The following is a 26,812-nucleotide window of genomic DNA, read 5'->3' on the forward strand; positions in this document are numbered from 1 at the left end:
TCTCCAAGCCTTAGCTGGAGGATTTGGCCCTCTTAAGCATTTCCAAAGGTGAGGGGCCCCTGGGTCAGAAATAACAGATGTGGGGTCTGAATTTAGAGCAGATGCAGCTCTCCCCAGTCCCCTTAGCCTTTCAGTTTTCTTTGATTGATAACGAAGATCTCCCTTCCCTCTCTGATCCTACCTCTCTTTCTCTTTCCCCAGATATCCTTCTCCCATAAACAACAGAAACAACTGCCTTTCCACTCAACAGCCTTCTCTCTTGGGATCCTGAGTATTTCCAGTTAGGGGAGTCAGCTATCAGGCTAGCTCATGCCTTCCTTCCTCATTTAATCAATTCTTACTCCAGTTTGTCAAATATTTCCTTTGTCAATGACTGTTTGCTATGGGGGAGGGTGGAGCAGAGCTGGAGACTATGGAGGCATTGGGACAACAGGTGTGGAAATAGGCTTTGGCTGGTCATTTTAGGTTAAAAGGCAAGCTGAGTAAGATCTCCAGTGACTTTTATTTTTCTAGAGGGCAGAGTTCACAATTTGGTGGTGGTGGTGGGGCGGGGGGCGGCGGGGAGAAAGAAAGAAAGGAGTGCTTGAATGTCCACATCTGGGTTGAATATGTGTAAAGGCGAGAGATAGCTTGGAGGAAGTAGAGGACTGGCCAAATTCCTAATAAGCTACAGGAGGAAGACCAAGATGGGCCTCCGTATTTTTAGGGGTGACGGAACACTTCCGGCCTGTGAAGACTTGAGATGTTAATTATAGGACCTGTGGATGTCAGCAGAGATCTTTTAAAAGAATAAATGCCTAAAATCCCCCCAAGAATACAGAGCCAGTTTTAGAAATGGCCATCAAAGACAACAAAAGCGAAATGCGCAAATGCCTTCTACGCAGGGTGGTGCTGGGCAACCAGCTTGCTTTCCAGCCTCCCCCCCAAGCCGTTGCTAGGAGACGGAAGGGCTATACTTCCATCATCTCCATACTTGCTGGGAGATTGAGTAATTGGTCTCTGGATGTGCGTGTGCTGCTTCCCAAAATATCTCTTTAAAAAGATGTGAGAGGGATGCGGAGCCAGTAGGTAGGATGATGGAGGGCGGACGGTGTCCCAAGAGGGCAGTGGGTTTCAAGAGCCAAAGGGGAAGCTGGGTGGGGGGAGTAGGGACCCACATAGAGGATAGAAATGGGGAGCTGTTCACAGCTTTTCCGGATTCTTTCCCATCCTCAGCCCTGTTACTTAGGACTGATCTCCTAAGTGGAATCTGGAAATTGATGGGGACAACTAAAATTTAGGGAGTAATGTGGTTTGGTTTCTTGTTCTTACTATTGAGATGCAGAAGGCTAGAAGAAATCTTTTAATTTTATTTAAACTGAAATATACACCCTTATTGTGCTTGATTATAGGTCTTGAACCCTGCTTTAGGGGGAAGGGAGTGAAGGGAGAAATAGGCGTGCTGGGGACACACATGCTCACAGGCCACTGTGATGAAGAGAAAGAGGCAGATGCTTCAGCTCCAGGGGAATCAAAGCAATAGGACACTAAGGGCCATAGCTGGAGGGTCTCTGGAAGTTAGGAAACCTGGGGATGAGCCTCAGCACTCTGCATGACCCTTCTATGTCTCAGGGCTCTCATCTGTAGTCTGACCAGGGTAAACTGGTGTATCCCCAAAAGCTGCTTCCAATCTCCAACTTTACTGGGTCTATATCTAGTCCCACTTTCTCTGCATAGCCAAAGGATGATATCCATTATTTCTTTGTGGAATTCTTCAGTAATCCCCTTTAATCAATGGGGAAAATCTAATTGATTCCTGTATTTTGCATTTTTTCAAAAATCTATTCAATCGACTGTTACTGGAAGTCTTTTTTTTTTAAAGATTTTATTTATTTATTCATGAGAGACACACACACACACAGAGGCAGAGACACAAGCAGAGGGAGAAGCAGGCTCCATGCAGGGAGCCCAATGCAGAACTCAATCCCAGGACTCCAGGATCACACCCTGGGCTGACGCAGGCACTAAATCGCTGAGCCACCTAGGGATCCCCTGTTACTGGAAGTCTTGAAGAGTAGATGTAGAAATGAAGTAGCTGACTTTTATACTTTATTATTTTCCTTCTGGTCACACTTTCACACAATACTTAACATGTTCAAAAATCTAATTTTTAATAGCATCACTTTTTATTTTTTGAGCCAAAGGAGCAGGGTGGAAAGAGACAGGGGGTTCAGGGTATATTGTCATCATATCCTGATCTTATAAATGAGAATTAAGAATCTGGGAAATTTTCCTTAAAGTCTCTGGACAGATGATTGAATGTTCTAAAATCCTATAAGAATTAGGAAACTCCCTGTCTAGTTCTGACTCTGTCCCTAATTTATGGGACCATGACCAGACCCTTATCTGCAAAATGGGGAATGGGGGAGGGGAAAGCCTGTGCTCCAATCTCACGGGAATGTTAGGAAGCAAAATGCCATAATATATGTAAATGTACTTTGGAATGTAGAAAGGGTGTACAGAATGTTCTGCATTCTTTTCACTGTGTGCCTAAGAAATTTATTCATTTATTCAGCAAGCATTTTCTGAGACACTGCTGCCACCAGGCCCTCGTTAGGTATTCATTCACATGGCACATACACATGGTCAGTGTCATCCATCGTCCACCCTGTCCCACAATTCCAGGCAGAGTGACTCCCAATTACCACAAATGACTGAGTTCTCAACGACAGTGCCCTCTGAATATTAGACATTCTCTTAGGGTGAACCTTTGCATAGTGTGAAAAATGCTCTCAAATCACTCCCCCGAGTGTCTGTCTTATTTTGTTCTTGAACACTCCCAGTGACACAAACCTCAGACACTTCACTTCCTGTGTTAATGAATGCCAGTGTCTAATCATTGTGCAAGCAGATGTTCCTGAGGAAAAACAAATAAAATTAAGGCTATCTTTAGGTTAGCAAACACCCCCACCCTTGCCTGAGCATGCAAATAAGCAATACCTTTCACCCTTTTTTTCTCTAACATCAGAGACAGCAAGTCTCACTGTCCCATAGGACATCCATATTCCCTTACTTCCCTTGTTTTTAACAGCATCTGGGGAAATTTTAGATGACCCTCAGATATAAGGGCTGTGGACCCCTATTTGTTGTCTGTTTTATCAGCAGAGGAGAGGAAACACACCTCACTTTTAATGTCTCTGATCCCTTCTAAAGTTACTTTTTGCTTGTGTCAAGAAGATTTGAAGCCTGAAGAACAGGTAGGGGAAAATGAGCTGATGTGAATAAAGAGTAACCATGGAATTGTGGGCTAGGCATTAGCTTTACCAGGCAGAGCTGGGTTCCTTGCCCTTTCTCCTGGGTATTTGGCAAGCATTCTAGAGTTTTCTGTAGGGGGATGGATGTGGGAGGAAGAGCACAAGGCAGTCATAAAGGGATGCCAAGTAATAATGAATAAGAGTTATTCTGTGCACTCCCAGGAGATTTGAGCCCATGGGAGGCAGATGTTGGTTCAGCACCAGGAAGTACTTGCTAAGGAAGCTTTGTAAAATGCAAATAGACTTTGGTGGGGGGATTGGAGAGGGGGGCAGGAGGATGTATTCAAACAAATTCCCTCTTACTAGGGCTGGACCCCCTGGCAAGAATGTCCAAAGGATCGCCCTCTGCAGCCCCTCCAACGCTTTGAATCTGTGATGCTATAGGAGGTCCTGAACAACCATTCTGATCCATATTCATCTCTATACCCTAAAGCTGGAAAATAGCTATTTGTCTCCAAGAAAGTCCTCGCTCCAAACTAAAAACATATTACATAACTTTGCAAATGCTTTTCTTTTAAGTCCACTATAGAAAAGTCCTGTGGTCAGGCGAACTGAACAAAAATAACCATCATCATAAAGATGTTGCAGAATTATTCTAGTTCATTCTAGATGTAGGAAATGGCTGACAAAAAAAAGATAAATAAAAATCACAATATTGTCACACAAAAAAGATCAAATGGCTGGATAGCACATAGAGCAGAACTACTAGAATATTATGATTTAGGATAAGATTCATGGGGATAAAATCAGTATCCGGTATGTATGTTCCCAATTCAGATGCCCAGCACTCTTCAGAATTGCACACAGCAATCTGGTAGGACTGAATGTAGACTCTTGAAGATGAATCCTGACCTTGGGACTGTTGCATGATAAAGGAAGTGCTAGTGCCACCCTCTGCTGTGATCTAGGCCTGGCATGTAATAGCAATATGGAGGAGCTTCAATTCCAGCTGATCCTGTGGGCTCAGTTTTCAGGGTCATGGGCTGGATCCAGGTCTTCTGGTGACTGCAGTATGTAGCAAGCTAGCAGCAGGATGATCGTCATCAGAACCTATAGTTGCAGAACCACTAGCCATTCTTCTGGCATAACAGGGAGCTGGAGCCCCGGACTTTTAGTCCATCAGGACTGCTTGATTGACTGATTGCCTTAAGCATTGGGCCATAAATGGTTTCCATGAAGCTTTACAGAAACTTATTTTCTGAGAGGACATGTAGTTCACTTCTCAACTTCTTGGATACTGATGATTTGCTTCAAATCTATCTAGCTCTCCATCTAGCATTCTTGAACTAAATTTCCAGACCCTTCTCTGTCCGGCCCATTCTCTCCGAGTCAAGTCCAGGTCTATCACCAGATGTTTTTTGTTTGGATGGTTGAAATTTTGGGGCTAAGCTTTATCATCCCCTAGACGAATATTCCTCCACCCTAGCTGAGCATTAGAAACACCTAGAGGATTTTGAGGGAAAAATGTCCATTTCTTGCCCCACCTTGGACTAATGGAAACTAATTCTTTCAGGGTGAGCCTTCAGCTTCTACATTTTTCAAAGTTATCCAAGGTGATTCTGACCCACAACAAAATCTGAGAGGAACTGCTCTAATATTTATCTTGCCAGAAAAATAAGATCATGTGAAGAGAACACTCATCTCAATTCAAGGAAGAAAGCTTTGAGATTTCCAAGGAAGATGGAAGATTGAACAGGTGCACAGAGCCTCCCATCTTGTTCTGAATACATACATATGCTGGATAAATTATAACAGAATGAGAAAAAAGAAAAAAAATATCCGCAAGCCAAATGAAACTGAAAGCTAAATTAAAGTCTTGGAGGTAAAGCCTTGTGACGTTTTGTGAGAGTAGATAGTCACAATGTCTAGTGGATAGGATGTCCGGGAGGTGGTGGGGCTTTGGAGAATGGTTCTGCTGTGCCTGATGTATTATCCTATACGCAGAGCTCTTCAACTCTGACACCAGCACCACTGGATGGTGATAAGAAGTAAATTAGGATATTTCCTGGGTATCAATGAGCCATGAGATCCATGGCTTACCCTAGGAAAGGGAGACATACCCAGTAATTGTTGAGATTGATTTTGCCCCTGTGGGACTTTAGTCAAACATAATCTGATTTAAAGGAAAAAGAAGAAAGATGCGTTTCCCCCATTTGGGTTGGTATCTACAGATCCATATGTCCTTTAGGATAAAAGGCTGAGCTTGTCCATAAGGAGGTGGTTATACTGTCTGCATGGCAATTAACTTTAAAGTCCGTGTATAGATGTGACGTGTGTGTTCAAGTTATATCCAGTCTCTATGCTAGAAGTGATTAGATATTGTGACATATATAAGGACATATAGATATCCTATAACTGACATAAAGATGCAGTGCCCATGTGAGAAATGACTTGAGTAGTTAATTGGTATTTAAAATATTGTTACCAAACCGAGAAGTTTTGTTAATTAGTACAAGCGACATTAGAGGTTTTTGTAGGTATATGAAATGACTCAAATCCTCTGAAGATTGAGGAATTATCACAGGTAAATACAAGTGTCACCCTTTCTGCATGAAGGAAACAAAAGAATCACTTAAGCCCAGCTTTCTCATGCCAGAAAGGCAGCTTCCTGGGTCTTATGTTGTCCTTCCCTGTCACCTGATCTAGATATAGGCCAGATGTTCATACATCATTGCATCTGCCTTTGGGTATGTTTCCATGAAAGGACAGGGAGAGGAAGTTTTCTGGCCTACATAGCAGGCTTGTGGTCTTAATGATATATTATTGCTTGTTTGAATGAGTTTGGTCTAAACCGCACATTCATTTAAAATACCACCTGTAGATGGCAGGAGGTAGGGGACAGGGTTGTTAGCTGTTATGTAGCTCTCACCATGGGAGCCTACCACAGAACCTGACATTAGGGAAATGGCTAAATATGTAGGGATCTTATTGCAAAAGAAGTTCTAAAATCACCCCAAGTCTTAGAATCTTGTAAGGTGGCTCCCTTCACCTGCAGGCTCACCCTCCCCTAGACCGATGAGTGGTTGAGGGTGAGGATTAGAAGCACTAAGAAAGTACCCCAAAGACCTTGCTAGTGATGCTCTCTTCACTCTGGGTTTTGGCTTAGTGGATAAATGCTCACCTTGTCCCTAATGACCAAAGACCTCCTCACTCCCCACGTTTAACTTCCTAGAAACTCTTTAGTCTCCTCAAAACTTGAATCTTGGCATTGGCTCCCACAGATAAATAACCTCAGTCCCACAAGACTGGGCTGTTGAGCTACTTTCAAACAGACCCTAAACACCAAGTCACATGTCCCACCCAACGCCCACCTGCAGGCCTTCCCTTTGCCAGCCAGATGCCTGCATTTCTGCCTATTGCCTGCAGTAAGAGCCCTTGAGCAACAGATGACTGTCTTCCTGACAAATAGTAAGCACTATATTTACTGGTCAATTGATCTTGATCAAACTTCCTGGCAGGTTTCTTCTTTTAGTGTCTCAGTTTCTCATCTGTAAACTGCATATAATAATAGTACCTGCCTCCCAGGGTTGATTTAAGTGTTGGGTAATACTCTGTAGTTGAATGGTGGTCTCCAAAAAGATATGCCCATGGTGTAATCTCCTGAACCCATGGATGTAACTTCGTAAGGGAGAAGATGTAAGAATCTCGAGAGAATGAGCTTGCCCTGGTTCTGCAGGTGGGCCTTCAATGGAGTCACCCATATCCTTGTAAGACAGACTCACAGAGGAGAGGCAAGAAGACGAGGAGGCAAGGTGACTACTAAGGCTGAAATTGGAGCAAGGTGGCCACAGGCCAATGAACTTCTGGGGCTGGACCAGTTGAGGAACAGATTCTCCGTTAGAGTCCCTGGAGGTAACACCTCAATCTCAGGGCTCTGGCCTCCAGGACTATGAAAGAATCAACATCCATTGTGTTATGCCACCCAGTTTGTGATAATTTGTGACAGCGGCCCCAGGCATTTGCACACATACATTACACCGTGGCATGCAGTAGGCATCCGTGAGGTTACTCATCACAGTACTGCAGAAGTGTTACTCTCAATAGGAAATTACACATCTTTAAGGGAGAACTATAGGAGTGTGTTTGAGGAAGAAGCAGACAAGGGCACTAGAAACCTTAACCTTGGATTTGGAATTTAAAGTGATACCATTGTAATTGTCCCAACAATGGGACTATCAGAAAATGGACTGGTGGAAGTGTGAAGCTTTAATAGTCCAGACTGGCTTCGAGCTGGCCAGTAAGTTTAACTTTCATCCTTCAATCTGGTTTCTTCTGGTGGGATAGTCTCTCCATCCCACAGGGACATGCAATCTGATTTGGATTTTTTTTTTTAATTTTTATTTATTTATGATAGTCTCACAGAGAGAGAGAGAGAGAGAGGCAGAGACACAGGCAGAGAGAGAGGCAGGCTCCATGCACCGGGAGCCCGACGTGGGATTAGGATCGCGCCCTGGGCCAAAGGCAGGCACCAAACCGCTGCGCCACCCAGGGATCCCTGATTTGGATTTTTGAACAAGTTGTTTCCCTCCTTACGTAGCTTTGAATCCCCCAAGTCCTTGCTGATAGTGTTAACCTGGTCATATTTTTATAACTCAAGGAAAACTTTAGCTGCACCAGAGAGAGGAGCTTTCATGAGGCAAAGTTCCTGAGGAGTCGGATTTGGGGATAATCCACTGCCAAACTTTATGTTCCTGAAGTCTCCACCAGGAATGTTGCCCAGATGTCTCCTTTCCTCTCACAGGAGGTAGAGGGGAAGAGGTCAGACACTGGAAAACACAACGGTGAGATTCTGAGGAGAAGAGTGGGTGGGCCACCTGCTGGTGAGACAGAGACAGGATACAAGACCCCCGACAAGTCACCTGTATGTTGCTTTCCTTCACCTTTTTGATTTAGGAAACACTGGTTAACTGAGAGGCCAAGAGAATGTGGCATTTTTAATTTGGCTACCGCTCCTGAGCCATTATGATCCTCAAAGATGCCCCTACCGTGGGATACCATGATACACAACTTGTCTCTTGGCAGATTTCTTAGGTCTGATCCACTAGAAATCACAGTGATTCCATCTTCTCCCTCTGTGCTGGGCAACATGGTAGCCATGAGCCACGCGTGGCTACTTACAGGTGAACTAATTAAAATGAAGTAAAATGTAAAGTTCAGTTCTTTAGTCACCCTGGCCACATTTCAAGTGCCATCTAGCCACGTTGGACAGTGCAGATAGAACATGTATGCCATTGCAGAAAGTTCTACTGGACAGTGATGTTCCAGTTATCTGAGATAGAAGTTGAAAGTGCCAGGTTATGGAAGGATCAGCCAGGGAACTTGTTCCAAAGGTCACATACTCTTTTTGCCTTCAACTCATGAACCCTGTACGCATCTGCAGTGACCATATTAAAATCCAGACAGATAGACAGTAAAAAGAGCACACATGCCTTGTGAAAATGCTATACATTTTTAAAGTAATCATCATGTAACTTTTAGTGTCTCTTTTGGAGGATGTTATTTATTGTAAGACATCATTTTTATTAAATACACTGTAGTACAAGAGACTTTCCATGTCAGGTTGAGAGAAGCTGGTCACATGATTTACAAACAAAACTTTTTTTTTTTTAAACACTGATATTCTGGTGTCACTTTGAAATCAGCCAAGATGCAGTGGGTCTTAGTAAAGCAATGGACCTCAAAACAGATCGCAAAACAAGAACCAGTAAGTATCAGCACAGAGACGTCACATTAAAAAGAAAATAAAGCAAATAAAAAGAGAGTTCCAAATACCAGGTCACAATTTAAAGGGCAATATATCTTCAGAGAGATATTGAAATGTGTGTGTGTAAATGGCCTGGATATATACAAACATCTCTCCATGTACAGAAGCAGATGCAGAGAGTGTCCCACATCTCTAGGCAGATTTGTAAGTGATAGGTAATGATCAGTGAATGCAGGGAGCAATATTTCACAAGAATTTGGTCATTTGTCAAGGGATTACATATTTAAAATCCACATTTAATTCAAAGACCTCGTATTTAAAACATTTCCAGTTGTTTTATACATTATTAAAGCAATAGTAAGATATACAAGCTGCAAGATGTAGTAGGCCTTTATACATTTCATTTCATTTTCTCTGATTTTTTTTCCAGTCCAAACATGTGGCTATTAGTAGCTTTTATTATGCTTGCTCCGTTACATTGAACGTTCAGCCAACCTTCACTCAGGATCCTTTTCATTAATGCACAGACCAAAGGGGGAAAAAAAAAAAACCAAACACGGACCTGGCCTAGAATGCATAGACTAAAAGAATGACATCCCCATGTGTTTCCATTTCGTCTCCTGAGACGTATGTTAAGATGGCAAAAAGAGTTGCTTGGTTGCTGTTGTGAATTTCACAGTGTTTTGCCTGCAACACATATACACACACATATATATATTTTTTTGCTTTGCTTTGTGTTTGTGATGAATGGAGCCAAAAAAATATATAAATAAGTGAATGAATGAATAAATAAATAAATACATACATAAATAAATACATAAATAAAAGTAGAAGGAAAAGGGGGCACAATGCAAAAACTGAGAATATTCAAGAGCCTTTGACTTGAGCAGCAGTGATTCATTCTAGCCCTAACAATGAGAAAATAGCCTTCCACGTGCTGTCATATTTAACTACAAATCCCTCCCAACCCTAATTCTTTAGAAGAACATTTGCTATCACAACCTGGGAGTCTCTGCATGCCACAATTACACACTGTGAAGGAAGTGCTTTAACCTTCATTAGCCATTTGAGGATTGGGTCACCAGCCATTCCCCATTTTCTGTAATGTGTCAAACCGAACTCAGCATTGGAAACAAAAATCCTCAAATGGGAGAAAAAGAGAAAGAGGGAGAGAGAGAGAGAGCAAGAGAATTAAGGGTGTGTGTGTATGGAGTCATTTATTTAATTAGATATACAGTTTAAAACCATTGGCATTATAGAAGATTTGCAAAAAGAAAAGGTTAAAAAGAAAAGTCTGTTCTTGACCAGGGGATCCTTTTGTCATGGCTCTTTGCAAAGGACAGCATTTTATACTGTTGTTGCTTTGCATTCCCACTCAGACACGGAAATTCCTAAGAGTCGCTCGCCTTGTGGTGAGGTCTTGGACTTCTCACCACTGACTTTTGAGACACTGGGTTCCCGACATTCTGATTCTCTTCTGGAATGCTTGGACTCTGAACACAAGTGTAAAGGGGTCACAGTGGGACAAGGTGAGCATGATACAAATGTGCAAAAAGATGGAAAAAAATCAATTTTCCTTTCCTGGACCTTTACATAAGGAGATCTATTTCAGTCTGCATTCTCCTTTGCAAGGAGCCAGGGAAAGGACTCAATGTAGTGGGATGGCTTTGATTCAGTTGTTTTGGGAAGCACATTACCTTAAATATGTCTTCCACCCATGCAGTACTGCACAGAGTTGAAAAGTGCGATGTAGTCCTACCCACATGGAGAATGGAAGCACTAACCGCAATAGGGCATTAAAAAGTTTTGGTTATTTAGCAGATTTTAAGCAAATTATTCATACTGCACCCTACTTAGAATTATCTCTATTACTGTGTGCCTAAACATTTATACATAAGCACACAGACACACTGTGCCTGTGTGTCTGTCTATGTATAAATCAAGTATTTATAACACACATATAAATACATGAAAATACCACAGCGTGGATGTGAACACATCTGTATAATGTGAATTCTGATATGATCTTCTATAGCATAGTTCAAAATGCTTTCTAAATAAGCCTGATTATGACGCTGGTTCAGTATACAAGGACTTCACTGAAGCTATAAGCATGATTATATATCACAATATTTCAGCTGCTTGTCATCTCAGGTATTTCATTTTGTTCTTCCAACTTCATGTCCTGCTTCATGAATTTATCACCGTGCTTGCTTTCTTGGACTGTTTGTCTGAATCCGGGAGTCTCTAGTGGACAGAATCATGAACTTCAGAGTCAGAACACTTAGATCAAATCCCACTGGTGCCAGAAGCAAGCCTGGAGATTTCTAGCATGCCACTTAACGTCTCCGAGCCTCCATTTCCTCATTTGTAAAAAATGGGAATAATTTGCTCACAGGTGTGAAAGGTGCTGGAAAACTATGAAACACTTTGTAAATGGAAATGAGTGGCAAACTGAGCTTGGGCTAGAGAATTAGTTTCATCCCTACTGCTGTTGGAGTTTTTTACAAATTTGGTAGCAGGCCATATTCTGTGATCGGTACACTTCAGAACGAGGATGTTCCTTTTCTAAAAATCAAAAAAGCATGAGAAGAGGAGATGGTAGAGGAACAGTGATGACTATTTTAAGCTATTCTGTGGTTCATCCAATCTGGTATTCTTTCAATGCGAGACGTCTCTGAAATCAGTACCTACTATTGAGACAACAGAATAATAATAATAATGATGATGATGATGATGATGATGATCAGCAATATAAATAACTATAAAACTTTGCACTTGCATAGAACCTTTCATTTCAAGACCTTGAAGGGCCTGTCAGAAGGTAAGCAGATTTTTTGTTTTTGTTTTTTGCTTTTTTCCTTTAAAGGAAAACAATATCAGAATGGAATAGAATGCTCCCATCTTCTCATTTGCCTTAAATAAATCCTTGCTTTAAAACTGCGCAGCCCTTCTTGAATTTGATCCCTTAGCGTCTTTACCTCCTTTGCTCTCTTATCGAATAAAAGGAATAACTTGCAGCTTGTCCCCCCCACCCCACCCCCGCCCCCGCCCCGCCCCCAAGCAGCTGGCCGGTCACGCAGAATAACAAACCTGTTCAGGTGTTCAGGTCATCACTGATGGAATCTAGAAAAGTTTTGTACAAATCTGCCCCTTCTTTACTGCTTCCCAGAGTGCCACAGTGTTTTAACAGTACCATGGGTCCTTAATAGGATATATACGTACAGGTATATATCATGGAGATATGGCTTTCATTATGTTTTTATGTGTGTTCTGGAGGGTTTTTTCACCGACAAAGAGAACAATCAATTCAAGTCCCGTGTCTCACAGGCCAGCGCAGAACTCGAAGGGACTGGAGGGTTCGTCTTGTCCAACTCCCTTCACTTGGTGGCTGATGCTACTGCGTTTCCTTTCATTCTCTGTTAACCAACACTTTTGATTTTTTGAGAACTGGCTTTCAAAGCCTAGAATGGAAAATAAGGTGCTCCGGGAATTAAGGGCGCAAGCAAAACTGAAACAGAGCAATTGCACCTTCAGAAACAAATACAAAATAAAATGTCCTAAGATGAATTAAAATCACTCACTTTCAATCTGGCTTGTGTTATAAAGATGTCAAGTTAACAAAGTTCCCCTCACAGAGGGTAGCAAGTTTTCTTGAGGAACAGAAATATTTTTCTTCCTTGGTAAAACAGATCGTCCAAATAATTGTAAATTTCTATTTAAATTTACAACCTTTTTTCGCAAAACCCACGACTATACCCAGAAGCACACCTCCAAAGCTCGGTCTGGGCATAGCTCCCCATTGGCATGCTGTGCCTGATTTTTAAAAAATTTTTACTTGTTTTAATAGAGTGGGAAAAAAAAAACAACAAAGAACATACTGACAATGGAGTGCACTTGGAATGAAACCACTCTCCCAACCAGAGCCCACACCCAGACCTTGGCCTGTGCACACTGGACATCATTGCATGTGATGTCCCCAGGGTGAGGTTTCTTTGCCCCTCGGGGACTGAGTTTGCCCTTCCCAACAGTCCTACAGTCCAGTTGATGCAGATGAGGACATCTAGGCTTCCATAAAACCCATCACCACCATATGACCCAGAGACATTTATACTCAGCTAATGAACTCCATTAGCTTCCCCTAATTATAGAAGTTATACCTCTTATGGATCTGCTCTACATATCAGGGGCACGACGTCTGGAGCGGTAGTTTCTGCACACAAGGTATTAATCGACGAAGACCATGCACAATTTTGCTTGCACAGTTTAAAGGACAGGTGGGATGGAGGGCAGGGTTCAGAGGGAAGTGCTATCTGAAAAGTTCAATATAATGCCTCCGAATTTATAGCTTGTCCCATCTTTTCCAAGTCTTTGGCTTTCCCACCTGACCCTGAAATGATCTCTGGACAAGAATTCACCCATTTTCAGCTGAACTCGACAAAGGTTCAGTGGACAACACTTGGAAAAACAAACCAGTGCTATCACCGTGACCTGCAAAGACAAGACTGTCCCGACGTGTGATGCACCATCTTGCGTCTCATGGAAGCCATCTTTTCTCTCAACTACACTCTAGTGTTTCTGGTGATGGGAAAAGAATAGTCCATGGCACAGAGTTCAACAGTCTTTTTACTCCTCAGAAAGCTCCTCAGGGGAAGGTGCCGAATACATTCCTCCCAGCTAACAATCGCTGGGTTTTTCCTAAGTAGGGACCGACGCCAGCTGATCCCAATGGTTGTCTTTGTTCCTCCCATACTGTGGTTTATAATAAATCTTCTTTCTCTCTGGTTTTAATCTCCCATAGATAAAGGCTTCCCATATTAAACACAAGTTTTCCTGTTTCATACACAGGCTTAAGCCATCCAAAACCAATAAGAACAGTAATAATAATAAATAAATAGAAGTGAATCCATAGAAACTCTCGATGTCTGTACAGCAGAAGTGACAAAGTTTAAGTCAAATATTTGTTTTCCCTTTTTTTCATCCACATCAAAGGCAGGAATACAACAAGGCATTGTTAGTTGTGGTGGGCAAACTGGAGTGTCTGCTGATATAACAAATTAGGGTTGTTAAGGCCTTTGTCTATGCAGAGTTAATAGTAATGCAGAAGCCAGATTGATTCAAAAGAAAGGGAAAGGACTATGAAGCAAGGAAGACCAAAAAGAAAAAAAAAAAAAAAAAGACAAGAGAAAAAAAGAACAAAAACTAGGGAAGAAACCAAGGGAGATGGAAAGAGAGAAAGAGACAATGCCAAAAGAAGTCCATACTGTGTCTACGGATGGAGAAGTGCACATGGCTTCCCTCTGAAAGCCTCTCGGTGTCTTTGTTGTTAATACTGTCGGAGTGAAGAACAGCAGATTGATGGCATCCAGCGGCAGCTAAAAGACGTTCATCCTCTCGGCCGATCTGAGGAGGTGCTTTGGGAAGGATCGATCTGGGAAAAGGGGCCCTAGCCTAGAATATCCAGGTAGACTGGAGATGCCTTGGCCAAGTTCTGAAGGAGGGTGTGGATACCCTTGATGTTTTTCCTCATATGGGGCTCCCGCTGCCAGCACCCCAGCATCAACTCATAGACCTCCTGGGGGCACGTTCTAGGTCGCTGCAAGACTCGGCCCTGCGTGATGCATTCTATCACCTGAACAGGATGGAGATAGAAGACAGAATCAGCCAAGAAGAAAAACAAAGCAGATAAAGCAAATGTTATCGCAAGGAGAGGGCTGCTCTAAAGAAACCCACTCAGTGTTCACTTTTTTCTGGAGGAAGAGAGCAATTATTATGGGTCGGTAAATCATGGTTAATTTCATTGGTTTATGTCTCTTTTTCTAGGCACACTGAGGTCACCAAACTGATGGAGAAATGTTTTCTCTCTGTGGGATGCTTCCAGACCTCACACTGTAATTCCAATGGATTTTAGCCTTATTGGCCTGAGATGGAGCCTGGAACTTTCATGTCAAGGTGCTGAGGCAACTCCAAGCTGTAGAAATGAGTGGAGTTGGGATAAAAGACTTCTTCAGATAAAGCCTGAAGAAAATGTGAGGTGCCTGACCAAGAAGCTTTGCTCAAATATAGATGTAGTTGCAAAAGAATTGAAATATGAAAATAAAACACTAGAATGTTCTAGTGAGATGTGCAAAAAAAAAAAAAGAAATAGAGAGAGACTTGAAACCTTATTGGAATACTACTAGCTGGACTCTGAAGGTGTGAGAGTGCCACATCTGCTATTAATCTACCAGATGAGCAGCACAAGTGATTTTCAGCCTCATCACTGGCAAATCCCAGGTGTGCCAGCAACAGCTTTTCTTTCTCTAGAATGCTTCAATTCAGCGAGTGACTATACTTTGGCCATGACATTTTAGGTACAGAGAGGCCACATGGGAGGTGCTGCTCCCAACAAAGCCACAAAACTTTGTCTCCTGGCCTCTAGCCGAGGGACACTTCTTGACACCAGCCTTTGGGGGGTCTCACCCAGCCCACAGCGTACCTCGTTGTTGGACAGCTGGTACCAGGGCTGTTTGCCGTACGTGAAGATCTCCCATAACACGACTCCCAGGCTCCAGACATCACTTTCTGTGGTGAACTTCCTGTACATGATGCTCTCTGGAGGCATCCAGCGAATGGGCAGCATTGTGTGGCCACCGACCTGGTAGAGCAGGGGTGAACAGCAGGCATCAGTCACCCAAAAACAAAGTTCCCATCACCAGGGAGAAAAGTGTATACTGTAAATGGGGGGGGGGGGGACTTTTTCCCTTTCCTTTATTTGTATTTATTAATTTTAATTTTAGAATGTATTAATTTATAAATACAGGAAATACCATTTCTTTGTAAGAAACAAGTAACAGAGAGGGCAAAGAATGGTCAAAATATTTTTTTTCATATTTTTTGCTATTCTTTCTTTCTCAAAACAAAATAGAGCAGAGAATACAACAGGTGGATGTTCATCCTGGATAACACACACACACACATGCACGCACACACACACGTGCTTTCTGGTATGAAGGTGACTCAGTCTTCTAAATAACAAGATCACTCCAACTAGGAAAGAAGTAGGAAGCTGTGTCCAAAATGACCCACCAAGTGACTACTTTCTTAGCAAGGCCAGAACTTCCTTCACTTAAAGTCTTAGGATGAGTGCACAGTGGTGCCTCAAATACCCTCACATAATGTGGCCATGGGCAGGGCAGACATGATTACTCCCATTTTACAAGCGACTGAGATTTAGGTTGCTATGGACACAAAGCAGTCAGGTTTTTGGACCTTGAGCTAAGGACTTGCCTCTACTACAATTAAGCTAGTGCACAAAAATGAATAAATACAGTTTGGGGAAAGTTCATTTGAGTAAACACAGTAAGGCTGAGGCATTAGATGGCAAGAGCCTTAGCATAGGCATAGGGTACTTTGTTTGACAAGGACACTTATTTATGATTTCGGACTTCCTGGACAAAAGTTAAGAACTTCATGTTTAGGTTTGCAGCTGATCGGTGCTGCCTGATTTCAAAACCACGATGACATTTCTGCATAGTAGCCCGATGGGTGGTGAGTTCCGGTTTTCGTGCTACCAGCTGAGACACACTGCAGCAGCAGATGAGCACACAGACAGCAGGACTCAGACCATTCATGAGCCCCTCTGTTCTTACACTGATGCCACATTGAGTTTCTGCCCAGCTACAATCATCAACATCCATTTCTGACTCATTAAAGGAAAGAAATGGGCTAACGGTGCCTGAAAAATGCTGCTCAATTACTGAGCCCAAAGACCTGCGAGTGTCAGAGATGTCTAATATGCTTGACGATTTCTGATAATGCTCTTAGCATCAGAGAAAGCTTGAGCATCAAAGGAGGAGAGTGTTTTGTGGGTTTTTCCCTCCATTGTTCTCTGTACAAGGATTCCAAATTTGACAATAGGGAAATAGATTCCTGGGACAAGGGAAAGGTGCCCCCATATCTTTACTGTTCAGCTTTGAACACACCCGAAGCTCAAACACTAAGTAGAGGTGGGTTGCCTTCAGTCAGCTTTTAATTTCTTTACTGGCTTCTCACCATGTTGTGACAGGTGATCACTGTTCTATGAGCACAGATTTCCTTCACGGATCTGCCTGGACATGCATGAAGGTGATGTCAATACTTACCATCAGGGTTGATATTTATAATACAACCTGTGTGACACAGGCATTGACGAACCAGAAAGGACACTGGTGACCATGTCAGTGCAGCCATTGGTGCTGCTGGCTTGCTGAGCTCCCAACCCTGGAACCTCATGTGCCCAGGACTTTGGGAAAGGAAATCTGCCAATACACAAGGAGTTCCCAATGTTTCCAGAGACTCACAAGCACTCAGGGCACCGAGGTGGGAATGATTAGTCTCAGGTGTTGGCGACCCACATACCAGCACCAAGGAGAAGCTTTGTGGCATGCAGGGAGCTACATGGTGCAGACTCTCATGGAGTGAGAGGGCTCTGTGCAGGGTTTTAGTGAAAAACACATATTTATTTTATGGGAATATTGCAATCAGAATCCAGATTTATGATCAATATATAGTTGGTCTTTGAAGGATAAAAAGAGAAGTAGGATGTTATGGACAAACATGTGGTAATCTTTTGGATCCTGGGCCCTCACAATACCAGGAGCAGCTCCCCACAAAAGTTCCTAGGTCAGACATGTCAAATACGCTGTAACCTGTAACTTGTCTTGCTTCTTGGAGAGTCATGATACAGTCTTCTTAAAGTGTTTCGGGAATTTGGTGGTAAAAGAAAAAAAAAAGATTTAATTTTATTTAACTTAGTGAATTAAACTAACTTGAATGTGTGTTTGTGGGGAGAGGGGGAGAGACAGAGAATTGCTTCCATACGTCTAGAATCAGACAGCTAAAAACACAGTGTGGGATGTGTTAACCTAGCAAGATACCATGCTTTCTACATTCCTGTGTATTTACACTGGTAATGCCATGGACAACACTTAATTCGAGATGTTAGAAACTGGGTTCCAGAGCACTATTTCCTAGTTGGGTGTCCTTCACTAGTTGCTCCAACTATGAAATGTAAATAATAATTTATGCCTCCCAGGGATATAAACAGTCAAATATACAATATTTGGGGAAGTGCCTTATAAATTCCAGCACACTAATGCATCTAAGGTGTCTCTTCCTTCCCTGTAACCTTTACTATCTTATCTCCTCCATTCTGGAGACATTACGAAGAGCCAATGCACACGACTCTCCCCATGCCTCTCTTTGTAGTGACAACTGCTCTGGGGCTCCTCTGATTATGGCGCTGATTCTCCTGGTTTCTCCGTCTTGTGTTGCTAATGGCCAAAGAAAAAGCTCCTGTTTCCTTTAAGGGAGAAAAAAAAGATTCCAATTTTGATTTACATGTTTTCCCATCTGATCATTTGTTTTATGCTTGCAGTCTCTTTGGGACACATTTTTCACGTTAATTCTTTCAAGAGTCCCTTCTGGGATTTCACACACGCTGTTATAAATAATGCTTTCCTTGTTCTGATGTCAAACGGGTGAGTGGTGGGAGACTCTAATAAAAGTTCAGACAGGGTTCACAAGTTTTCTAAACCCATTTAGAACATTTCTGAACATTTCTTTTGCAGGCCTTTCTCAGGATTTTGGAGCATGTCACAAAAGTAGACCAAGAAGTGGGGGGAATAGAGTCACCGTTGTTACAAATTACTGTCACATTCCAGTCACAGCAACTGGATAGCTTTTGGACTTCACAAAGCCACATACTGCGTGGCAACAAACACAATGAGGCATTTATTTTGCATTGTGCCACCTGGCAACTTGCCCTCACACCCTGGCTTCAATATTTGTGAGATGGAATGCCATCCCAAGTATGACACGGGGAGTCAGAAGTGCCGCTTTGAGTGCCGGGTGAGGCTTTCCAATGATCCGGGCAGGTCAGGTGCATGCTCGTCACCGAACTCACCAGACTGAAATGATGCCAGATGGGAAATCCAGGTAGCTGGGGGATTGATTGTGACCTGAGATTTTTATTTTTCTTGACCCAAGACACTGAGGTTCTAGTACCTACTATGCTATTAACTAGCTCAGCTAAGTCTTTTCAGGTCTGGCATACTGGTAAAATATGTCAGGTTAGACCAGCTTTTGATTATTTTTAGCACAAAACACAGTGGTTCTGTAATCGCGCACCACCGCTTGGCCACCATAACCATCCATCAGCACAGAGTCATTCACTTTTACAAAGGATTTCCACTCAAAGAATTTCCACCTGAACCCAGTAGTTGTCCTCAGGGATAGACACTGATTTGCCTTCATATTGCAAATAATGCACCCAAATTCCAGAGAGTTTAAGTAGCTTACGTAAGGGCACACGATAATGTCTGCCCACCGGACATCTCGTACTGGTTCTCATGGGTCACTCTGTGTGTCTGGCTTCTGCAATCTCTAACACAGGCCCTGTGTTCAGCCCCCAGGCCCAGTTGTGTGGCGCTTCACCCAGGCCGGACCTACTCATGCCTCTTGGATGTTTGATCTGCTTTCCTTTCTACCTACTCTCCAAAGATCTCCTGAAGACAAACTCAAATTGCACCATTTCAAAGAACTCTCTATCCTGACCTGGTTCAGTTTCTCCAAAGACAGTCTGGTACCCCTCAGCACAGCTCTGACAACACAACAGGGACTCCCCTTCTTTTGCTAACAGATCACATGCTTCAAGAAAGATGGGTGCTTCTCATTTATGTATGGCCAGGCATGACGGCGTTGGTTGGTAAGCACATCATGTCTTTGAGTGGGTTTCTTACGAGTGCTGATATTTGGAGAGAAATTCTCAACATGTTCATTCAGATATCAGTGTTCACTATCTCCTATCTAACCTCCCATAACCTTGAAATTACAGAACCAACCTTAAATTAAATGGATGGAAACTGGCTCATCTATTTGGTGCTACAAATAAAAACCATTTAATGAAATTCATAACTTCTTAAAATTCAACCAAAAACACTGTGGTTCACATGGAATATGAAAGCTCCCTGAGTCTTCTGGAGAATCTCATCCCTTCCTTGGTTTGCCATCTATGAAATAGATGGGGGAGGCTATGGTGCATACCTGAAACTATTTGATTTGGGGAGGAAGTCTAGAAAGATGCCATAATGCATAATTCGGAGGACTATTCTTCTGCATATATATATATATTTTTTTAATTTTTATTTATTTATGATAGTCACAGAGAGAGAGAGAGAGAGAGGCAGAGACATAGGCAGAGGGAGAAGCAGGCTCCATGCACCGGGAGCCCGACGTGGGATTCGATCCTGGGTCTCCAGGATCGCGCCCTGGGCCAAAGGCAGGCGCCAAACCGCTGCGCCACCCAGGGATCCCATCTTCTGCATATATTGATTAGCATATCATATCCTCTGAGGCCTGAGAAGAAGGGCAAATTAAAGAAGAAAGTTAAAGTAGGCCATCTGGGTGACTCAGTTGGTTGAGTGTCTGACTCTTGGTTTCAGCTCAAGTCATGATCTCATAAATCATGGGACTGAATCCTGTGTGGGACTCTGGGCTCAGTGTGGAGTTTCTTAAGATTCTCTCCCTCTGCACCCCCCCCTTGCTGTTTCCCCCATTCCTCTCTCTAAAACAAATAAATCTCAAAAGAAAAATGGAGGAAGTTAAAGAGTGAAAAAGAGAAGGACTGATGCCCATCTTGGCCCCTAATCATCGCAACTTGCTTAAGTCAGTGAAGCGAATCAGAATAATGTCTGAGGCCTGTGGTCAAAAGAAATTCCACAGTGCCTAAAATAAATCAAGTTATGGAAAATAATGGATCTTGTTTTTAAAGCATATCAAGAAAATAATTGTTCAATCTCTTAATGTTTGTTTCCCTGATATCTCATAATTTTGATAGGATGATCTGATTAATCGAAAAGTAACCACTATGCTCTAGTTACAATACCTAAACCTGAGCATCTTTTAAATATACCTGTGTGAAAGGTGTTTAAGACAATAAATCCTGAAGAAAATACTAAAAGGCCATTGGTAAAATTGTTTTGTGTTAGAAATCAGTGCTTTTACTATTTTTAAATCAAAATGAACATATCTAATCAGTTCAACAACAATTATTTCTTACCCATGGAGCACTCATTAGGTATATACTCTTTGGTCACTAGGTTGTAAATTGTGAAAATTTCCCCATGGCTTAACAAACAGTATGATTTATTATTCCACATTGGAAAATTAGGATTTAGGGAAATCTTGGCACTTGCTGAGCAAGTGTAGATATGACCTGGTGACCAATAATATTGAAGACAGCTCTCTCTCCTACCACTCTTCACACCAGGAGCCTAGGTTCTTTCTCATTTTTACAACTAAACAAAGCATCTTTATTGCTGGTACAATTTAATAAGGAATGTACAATCTATATTCGTGGTGTATTGGGAGATAGTAGAGGAGGTGACAAGCTTAGCTCTCCTCCTTCCATTGGGCTGAACATAAGATGCATCTACCATCCTCCCTCATCATCTTCTCTTATTTCCCCTCCCCTCCCCTTCTTTTCTTCTATTGCCACCATGCTTCTCAGCATGGCCTCTTCCAGGTTCATTCTTGCTCCCTTTCCTTGAATTTTCTCTCAAATCTTAATTGTCTGGTCCCATTCCAAATATCCATGGTGCATTTTCTCTTGTCCAATTCTTTCATCTCCTCCAAATGATCATGCCTCTTCCCTGCACTACTCATTTTTCAGCCACCATGATGTCTGGTCTTCCTTCTGTGTTTATGAGAGGCACAATGGGATGCTGGAGTCCTCCTACAAATCCAAAGCAAATGCTTAGCTAGCTTTGAAACCACTGGTGATTTAAAGGTGAATAATGCTAATCTGGGACCTTCTACACTCAACTAGCAAAGACCAATGATGCTTGGGAGGCCACTTTCAGCTTGTGGTGTTTACTCAATGAGTGAGTGATAACCTGTTTGGAGGCCAAACATTTTACTCCCTTAGAAACATGCAGGCCAAAGGGCAAGCCCCATTAGGAGATGATTAGCTGTCAGAGGCTTTTGGCTGCATGAAATATTGAAGAGGATCCTAGACCTCCTTGTCATACTCTGTACCCAACTGCTTTGGTTCAACAGTTTCTCCTGATCTGTTCCTTAAAAATTCATGAAATCTGTAAACTTTAAGAAATAGCTGGACTTTATTTACTTATTTATTATGTGTTGCATCTGTAATATGAAGTTTAAAGAAGGAAAGAGAAACAATTTATGCAAAATATTCTCCTTGGAGAATTTGGAACTGTTGTGGTCAGACTGTAAGGACTTTATGACCACATCCTGGAAGATTAGAATCTTCCTATTATAAAGAATGATGGGGTGCTTCCAAGACGTGTGGCTACTGAGCCAGGGGATACTTCATCGGAAGAAATTCAGCCCTTCCTGCCCTGCCTAGAAGCCCTGAATGAACTCAGCTCAGGTTGAGTCAAGAGGAACACTGGCGACAGACTGGTCATTGCCTCCATTACAGTAGGAACTGATTGTTGCTACACTGGAAATTGCTGTTATTTGAAGGCCAGAAATCTTTCATTATCTTTTACCATTACCAATGTGGTCATAGACATAAGGGTTATGAGTTAGTAACTTCAAGCCAAGTGGTTTTGAATTAGTTAGAGAAGATGTGCTGGACTCTATCGCTAACCCTATTTTGGCAAATACTTTTTTTTTTTTCATAATTAAATCTCTGCTCTCAGAATAAAGCAAATGATCGTGTTTTGAAGGGAAAGGTCACAGAGCTATAACTTATCTCCTGACACTTGGATTCTAGGTGAGCAGATGAGGCAAATTCAATACAAAATTTCCATTGAAAATTGATTTTGTCTTTATTCTATCATGAAATAATAATAAAAATGATGAAAATAACAATACCTCATGTTTGTGTATTTTTTTGCCTTTTCATATCATTTTCACATCTGTTCATCCTATCATCATTGTACCTACCCTGAAATAAATTTATGAGGATGAAATGATTGTTTAATCATTTAAGCTATTAAATTATTAATTGAATTAATTGATTCCTTGAATTAATTAAATCAACCAGTCAATTAAAGATTAAATTTTCATATTAGAAAAGCTCTGTGAGGGATCCCTGGGTGGCTCGGCGGTTTAACGCCTGCCTTTGGCCTGGGGTGTGATCCTGGAGTCCCGGGATCAAGTCCCACATTGTCCTCCCTGTATGGAGCCTGCTCTCCCTCTGCCTGTGTCTCTGCCTCTCTCTCTCTTTCTCTCTCTGTGACTCTCATGAATAAATAAATAAATAAAATATTTAAAAAAAAGAAAAGAAAAGCTCTGTGATGCCAATGTGTGATGCCATGACTTTCTTGAAAAGGCAAAATTATAGGTCTAGAGAACCCATGGTTGTTAGAGGATGGGAATTGGCGGGGGGGCTTACTTTACAGGGACACAAAAGAATTTTGGGGGGTGATGGCAATGCCCTACAACTTGGTTATGGTGGCAGTTAAGTGACTGTGTTCGTCCAAACTCAGAACTTTACAGTAAAAAGGTGAATTTGACTATATGTATATTATATCTCAGCGAATCTTATTTTAAAATCAGTTTCTTAGAATAATGCCCAGTGCATAGAAAATGTGAAAAAAAAATACTAGCTGTCTTAAGATAAGTATTTGATTCTTGATTCTCCAGGAATCCTATGGGGCTAGTCAGACATGATCTTTTATCCCAACTTAAGAGATGAGGAATCTCCAGGCCTAGAGGTAAAGTGATCTACCCAAGACAACACAGCTAAGGCATGGTAAAGTCAACAGCAGGACCTAACTCTCCAAATGCATGGCACCCTTTCCATTCAAACTCATGTCTGACATGGAGTCAGATTCAGAGCTAGGGAAGGCTCTCTGCAATAGTCTGCTCGGGCTGTCATAACAAAATACCATAGACTGGGTGGCTAAAATAACAGACATTTATTTTCTCACATTTCTGAAGGCTAGAAGTCCAAGATCAAGGTTCTAGCCAGCTCAGTTTCTGGTGGGAGGTCTCTTTTTGGACAGAGTTAATATGTATGTGGAGAGAAAGTGAGCTTCCAGTGTCTCTTTTTATAATGATATTAATCCTATTGGATCAGGACATCACCCCATGACTTCATTTAACTTTAATTACTATCTTAGGGGCTCCATCTCTAAATATACTCATACTAGGGGCTACGGCCTCAACATGTGAATTTTTTTGGGGGTAGAGGGCCCACAAACTTTTAGTCCATAATACTCTCCTTGCCAATACTCCCCCTTCTGACTCCAGTACATTCTGGCAAAGCAAGAACAGCCCTACATACTAGGATCTGTATAATTCTGACTCAGAAAGTAAATCTGTGGCCCTCTGTCAGCATCTTCATGCTCCCCACTGAAGGTTTGAACCCACTGTTCCCTTCCATCCTGGGTAACTTGATTATTAACTACTAATTCTAAAGCTTAGCAAATGGTTTGACCTCCTATTGTTCCACAGAACAATAGTATTTGTTCATTTCCAGTATAAACCTGAGGGCAATCTCAGTCCTCACCCTATCCCCTCCTCCACCTGGGGTTCCCTAAGGGTGGCTAAGGGAGAATAAGCAGACCCTGAACTCCCTAGTGATGTATAGATAAAGGCAGAGGGTTTCCAGATTTCCATGTTGCCATAAGTGACATCTCTTGTAGGTCCCTTCATCTCCTGCCTGTGTCCTATATATAATTTAAAGAATAAAGAGCCCAGTCTTAAAAGTGATTGTAACTTCATCTTATTTTATATCTGGCTCTACTCAGAAGCAAATTAAGTCATCTCTCAGTAAAGCATAAAGCTATAGTTGCACCAATGTTTAAGAATCTAGAAACATTTGGATCTAGAAACAAAGATTTTCATCTTAATAATAAAGTGAAATTAGAAGTAACAACATGTGTCCCTCTTCCTCTGATTGCCAAGCCCCATCCTCATCCCACTAACTCTTATTATCCTTGATGGGGAGTTTCCTGAAGGGGTCAAGGGGAGGACGATGCCGTTGGAAAGCACTAATACAGCATGCTGTCTGGAGTGTGATTATTGTACTACATCACTCAGAGTGGGAAATTGTACATTCCAACCATATACATTTCATCAAGCTGCCATTTTTAAATGTTCAGTGTTCCCAAGCTTTCTATGGTCTTCTAAGCATTATGGTTTTAAACCCAAGAGACCAAAGCACTGCATCCTTTCATGGTGAAAAGCCAACAGGGAATGACATGTGCTGAGCAAAGGTAATCAGAAAAGCAGGGGCAATGTGTGTTCATGTCATTGTCTTGTTAAGGTGCTTTCAGTGTGTTGGTTCAGCACCAAAATTCCAATGTGAAGTTGTTTCTATGGAAATAATTCAGAAGAGCTGGTATTCCAGCTAGCTTTTACAAAGGAAGAAATCAGTAATTTGTCAACAGAGTAGGAAAACAAAACAAAACAAGAAAGCTTCTCTGTAATAGAGTCAGCACTCTCCATATCAGCTGTGATTACTCTGGTTACTGCTGCCCTCGGTGCATCCAGTCCAGTAAATGGAGAGATCAGGTTTCTGGGTGGACACCATACATCTGTCCCCTCATTAACCCCAGCCTGTTAGTTAACACTGAAGAGCCTGCCAGAATGTACATTCCACCATTAGCTTGAGATGAAGACGTAGTACACCAGAGCCAGTTTCAGATGAATAAACTCTTCTTTCCTCCCAGCTGCAGACGTTCATTCTGATAGAGAAACTGATACTTTGTGTTCACAGGAGTGTAACGATAATGAGAAAGTTGCTTCCTCCAGAGAGCTCTGAATACCTACCTGGGCATCATTATGGTCCTTTTCTGCAATGTCTGTGATACATGTAATGCATAGAGATTGTGACCTTGATTCTAAAAGACTTGTGATTTCCTATGATGATCATGAGTGCTAAGAAATAATATAATAAAATTAACTCTCAGTTACCTATTCTGTGCAATGCTCTGTGCTACAGATATTGCTTTCAATTTGAAGTACCTTTAATTACCTTACAGTGAAAACTCATCTATCTCTCATCTCTCCACATACCTACAGACAAATATGCCCTTAGAAAGTGCACTTATGAGAACCGGAGCTCTGTTTCTTGCTCAATGATAGCGGCAGCTCAAGGTTATAGAAAACCAGTGTGGTGTTGCCAGGTGCTTCTCAAACCTTTCCACCAAAGCATTCCAAACTGCAGAATGAAGTAAAAAACCAGGCATGTGAATAATAACTGAGACCATGTCTGTGGGTCTAGCCCAAGGTGCTGATGGCAAGTGTGGAATTTCTTCAAAATTTGGTGTTTCATCTTTAACATCTGATGAAATTGTTGCATTCGACTCTACAATACATTATCGAAAGTAATGATTTGTCTCCAAATAATTTATGAAAATTGATTCTTTAGAAGCATGGGTCATGTTCATTTTGTAGCTTCATAGGTCTCTGGTCTGGACACTCTTGGTTGAGACACACTGGTGTAGAATGCAAGACAGTTCTCGGGGAGACTGTGCTTCCCCTGAAAAGCAGCCTGATAGCAAAGGAAACATTCAGGCAATAGTGGCAGAAGTCCACTTGAGGATTCTGTACAGCCCTGTCCACTGCTGCACATTCCTGAGGGGCACCCTTCATTCTGTGGTCCACATAAATGCCCCCCATCTGGAGTTGTCCAATGTGGTGACCCATATCAGAAGCCCAGAGCTCTATTCTGGTGCTTACAAGACTCTCCAGGTGACTCTGTTAAGTCTTTGCCTACTATAAAGCCATCGCTTTTTCATTTATGGAATGGAGATGACACTACTTACTATGTCACATCTGGGAGGCTCAAGTGAGGTCACTGACATAAAGTGTG

At 42.0% G+C, this 26,812-nt stretch overlaps 1 protein-coding gene and 1 long non-coding RNA gene across 6 annotated transcripts in view; one reads left to right on the plus strand and one right to left on the minus strand.

The window, feature by feature from the left end:
• Window positions 1–934: 934 nt before the first annotated feature.
• On the plus strand, window positions 935–5,120 carry LOC140638557 (uncharacterized). Its single transcript, XR_012035583.1, has 2 exons — window positions 935–1,068; window positions 4,807–5,120. It is a non-coding gene; the product is annotated as an uncharacterized lncRNA (long non-coding RNA).
• Window positions 5,121–12,817: 7,697 nt separating this feature from the next.
• NTRK2 (neurotrophic receptor tyrosine kinase 2) overlaps window positions 12,818–26,812 on the minus strand; it is a 329,574-nt gene continuing 315,579 nt past the window's right edge. For 4 of the 5 annotated variants that reach the window (XM_072836158.1, XM_072836159.1, XM_072836149.1 and 1 more), the window contains 2 exons: window positions 15,476–15,634; window positions 12,818–14,629 (listed from right to left, as the gene is read on the minus strand). In XM_072836158.1, coding sequence (XP_072692259.1) covers window positions 14,444–14,629; window positions 15,476–15,634 — 345 coding nt within the window. In that variant the 3' untranslated portion in view covers window positions 12,818–14,443. Of the gene's footprint in view, window positions 14,630–15,475; window positions 15,635–21,703; window positions 21,752–26,812 lie in introns of those variants that run through there. The other variant, XM_072836176.1, reaches the window with a different exon arrangement.

The sequence above is a fragment of the Canis lupus genome, chromosome 1 (assembly GCF_048164855.1).
Source record: "Canis lupus baileyi chromosome 1, mCanLup2.hap1, whole genome shotgun sequence".
Taxonomy (NCBI): domain Eukaryota; kingdom Metazoa; phylum Chordata; class Mammalia; order Carnivora; family Canidae; genus Canis; species Canis lupus.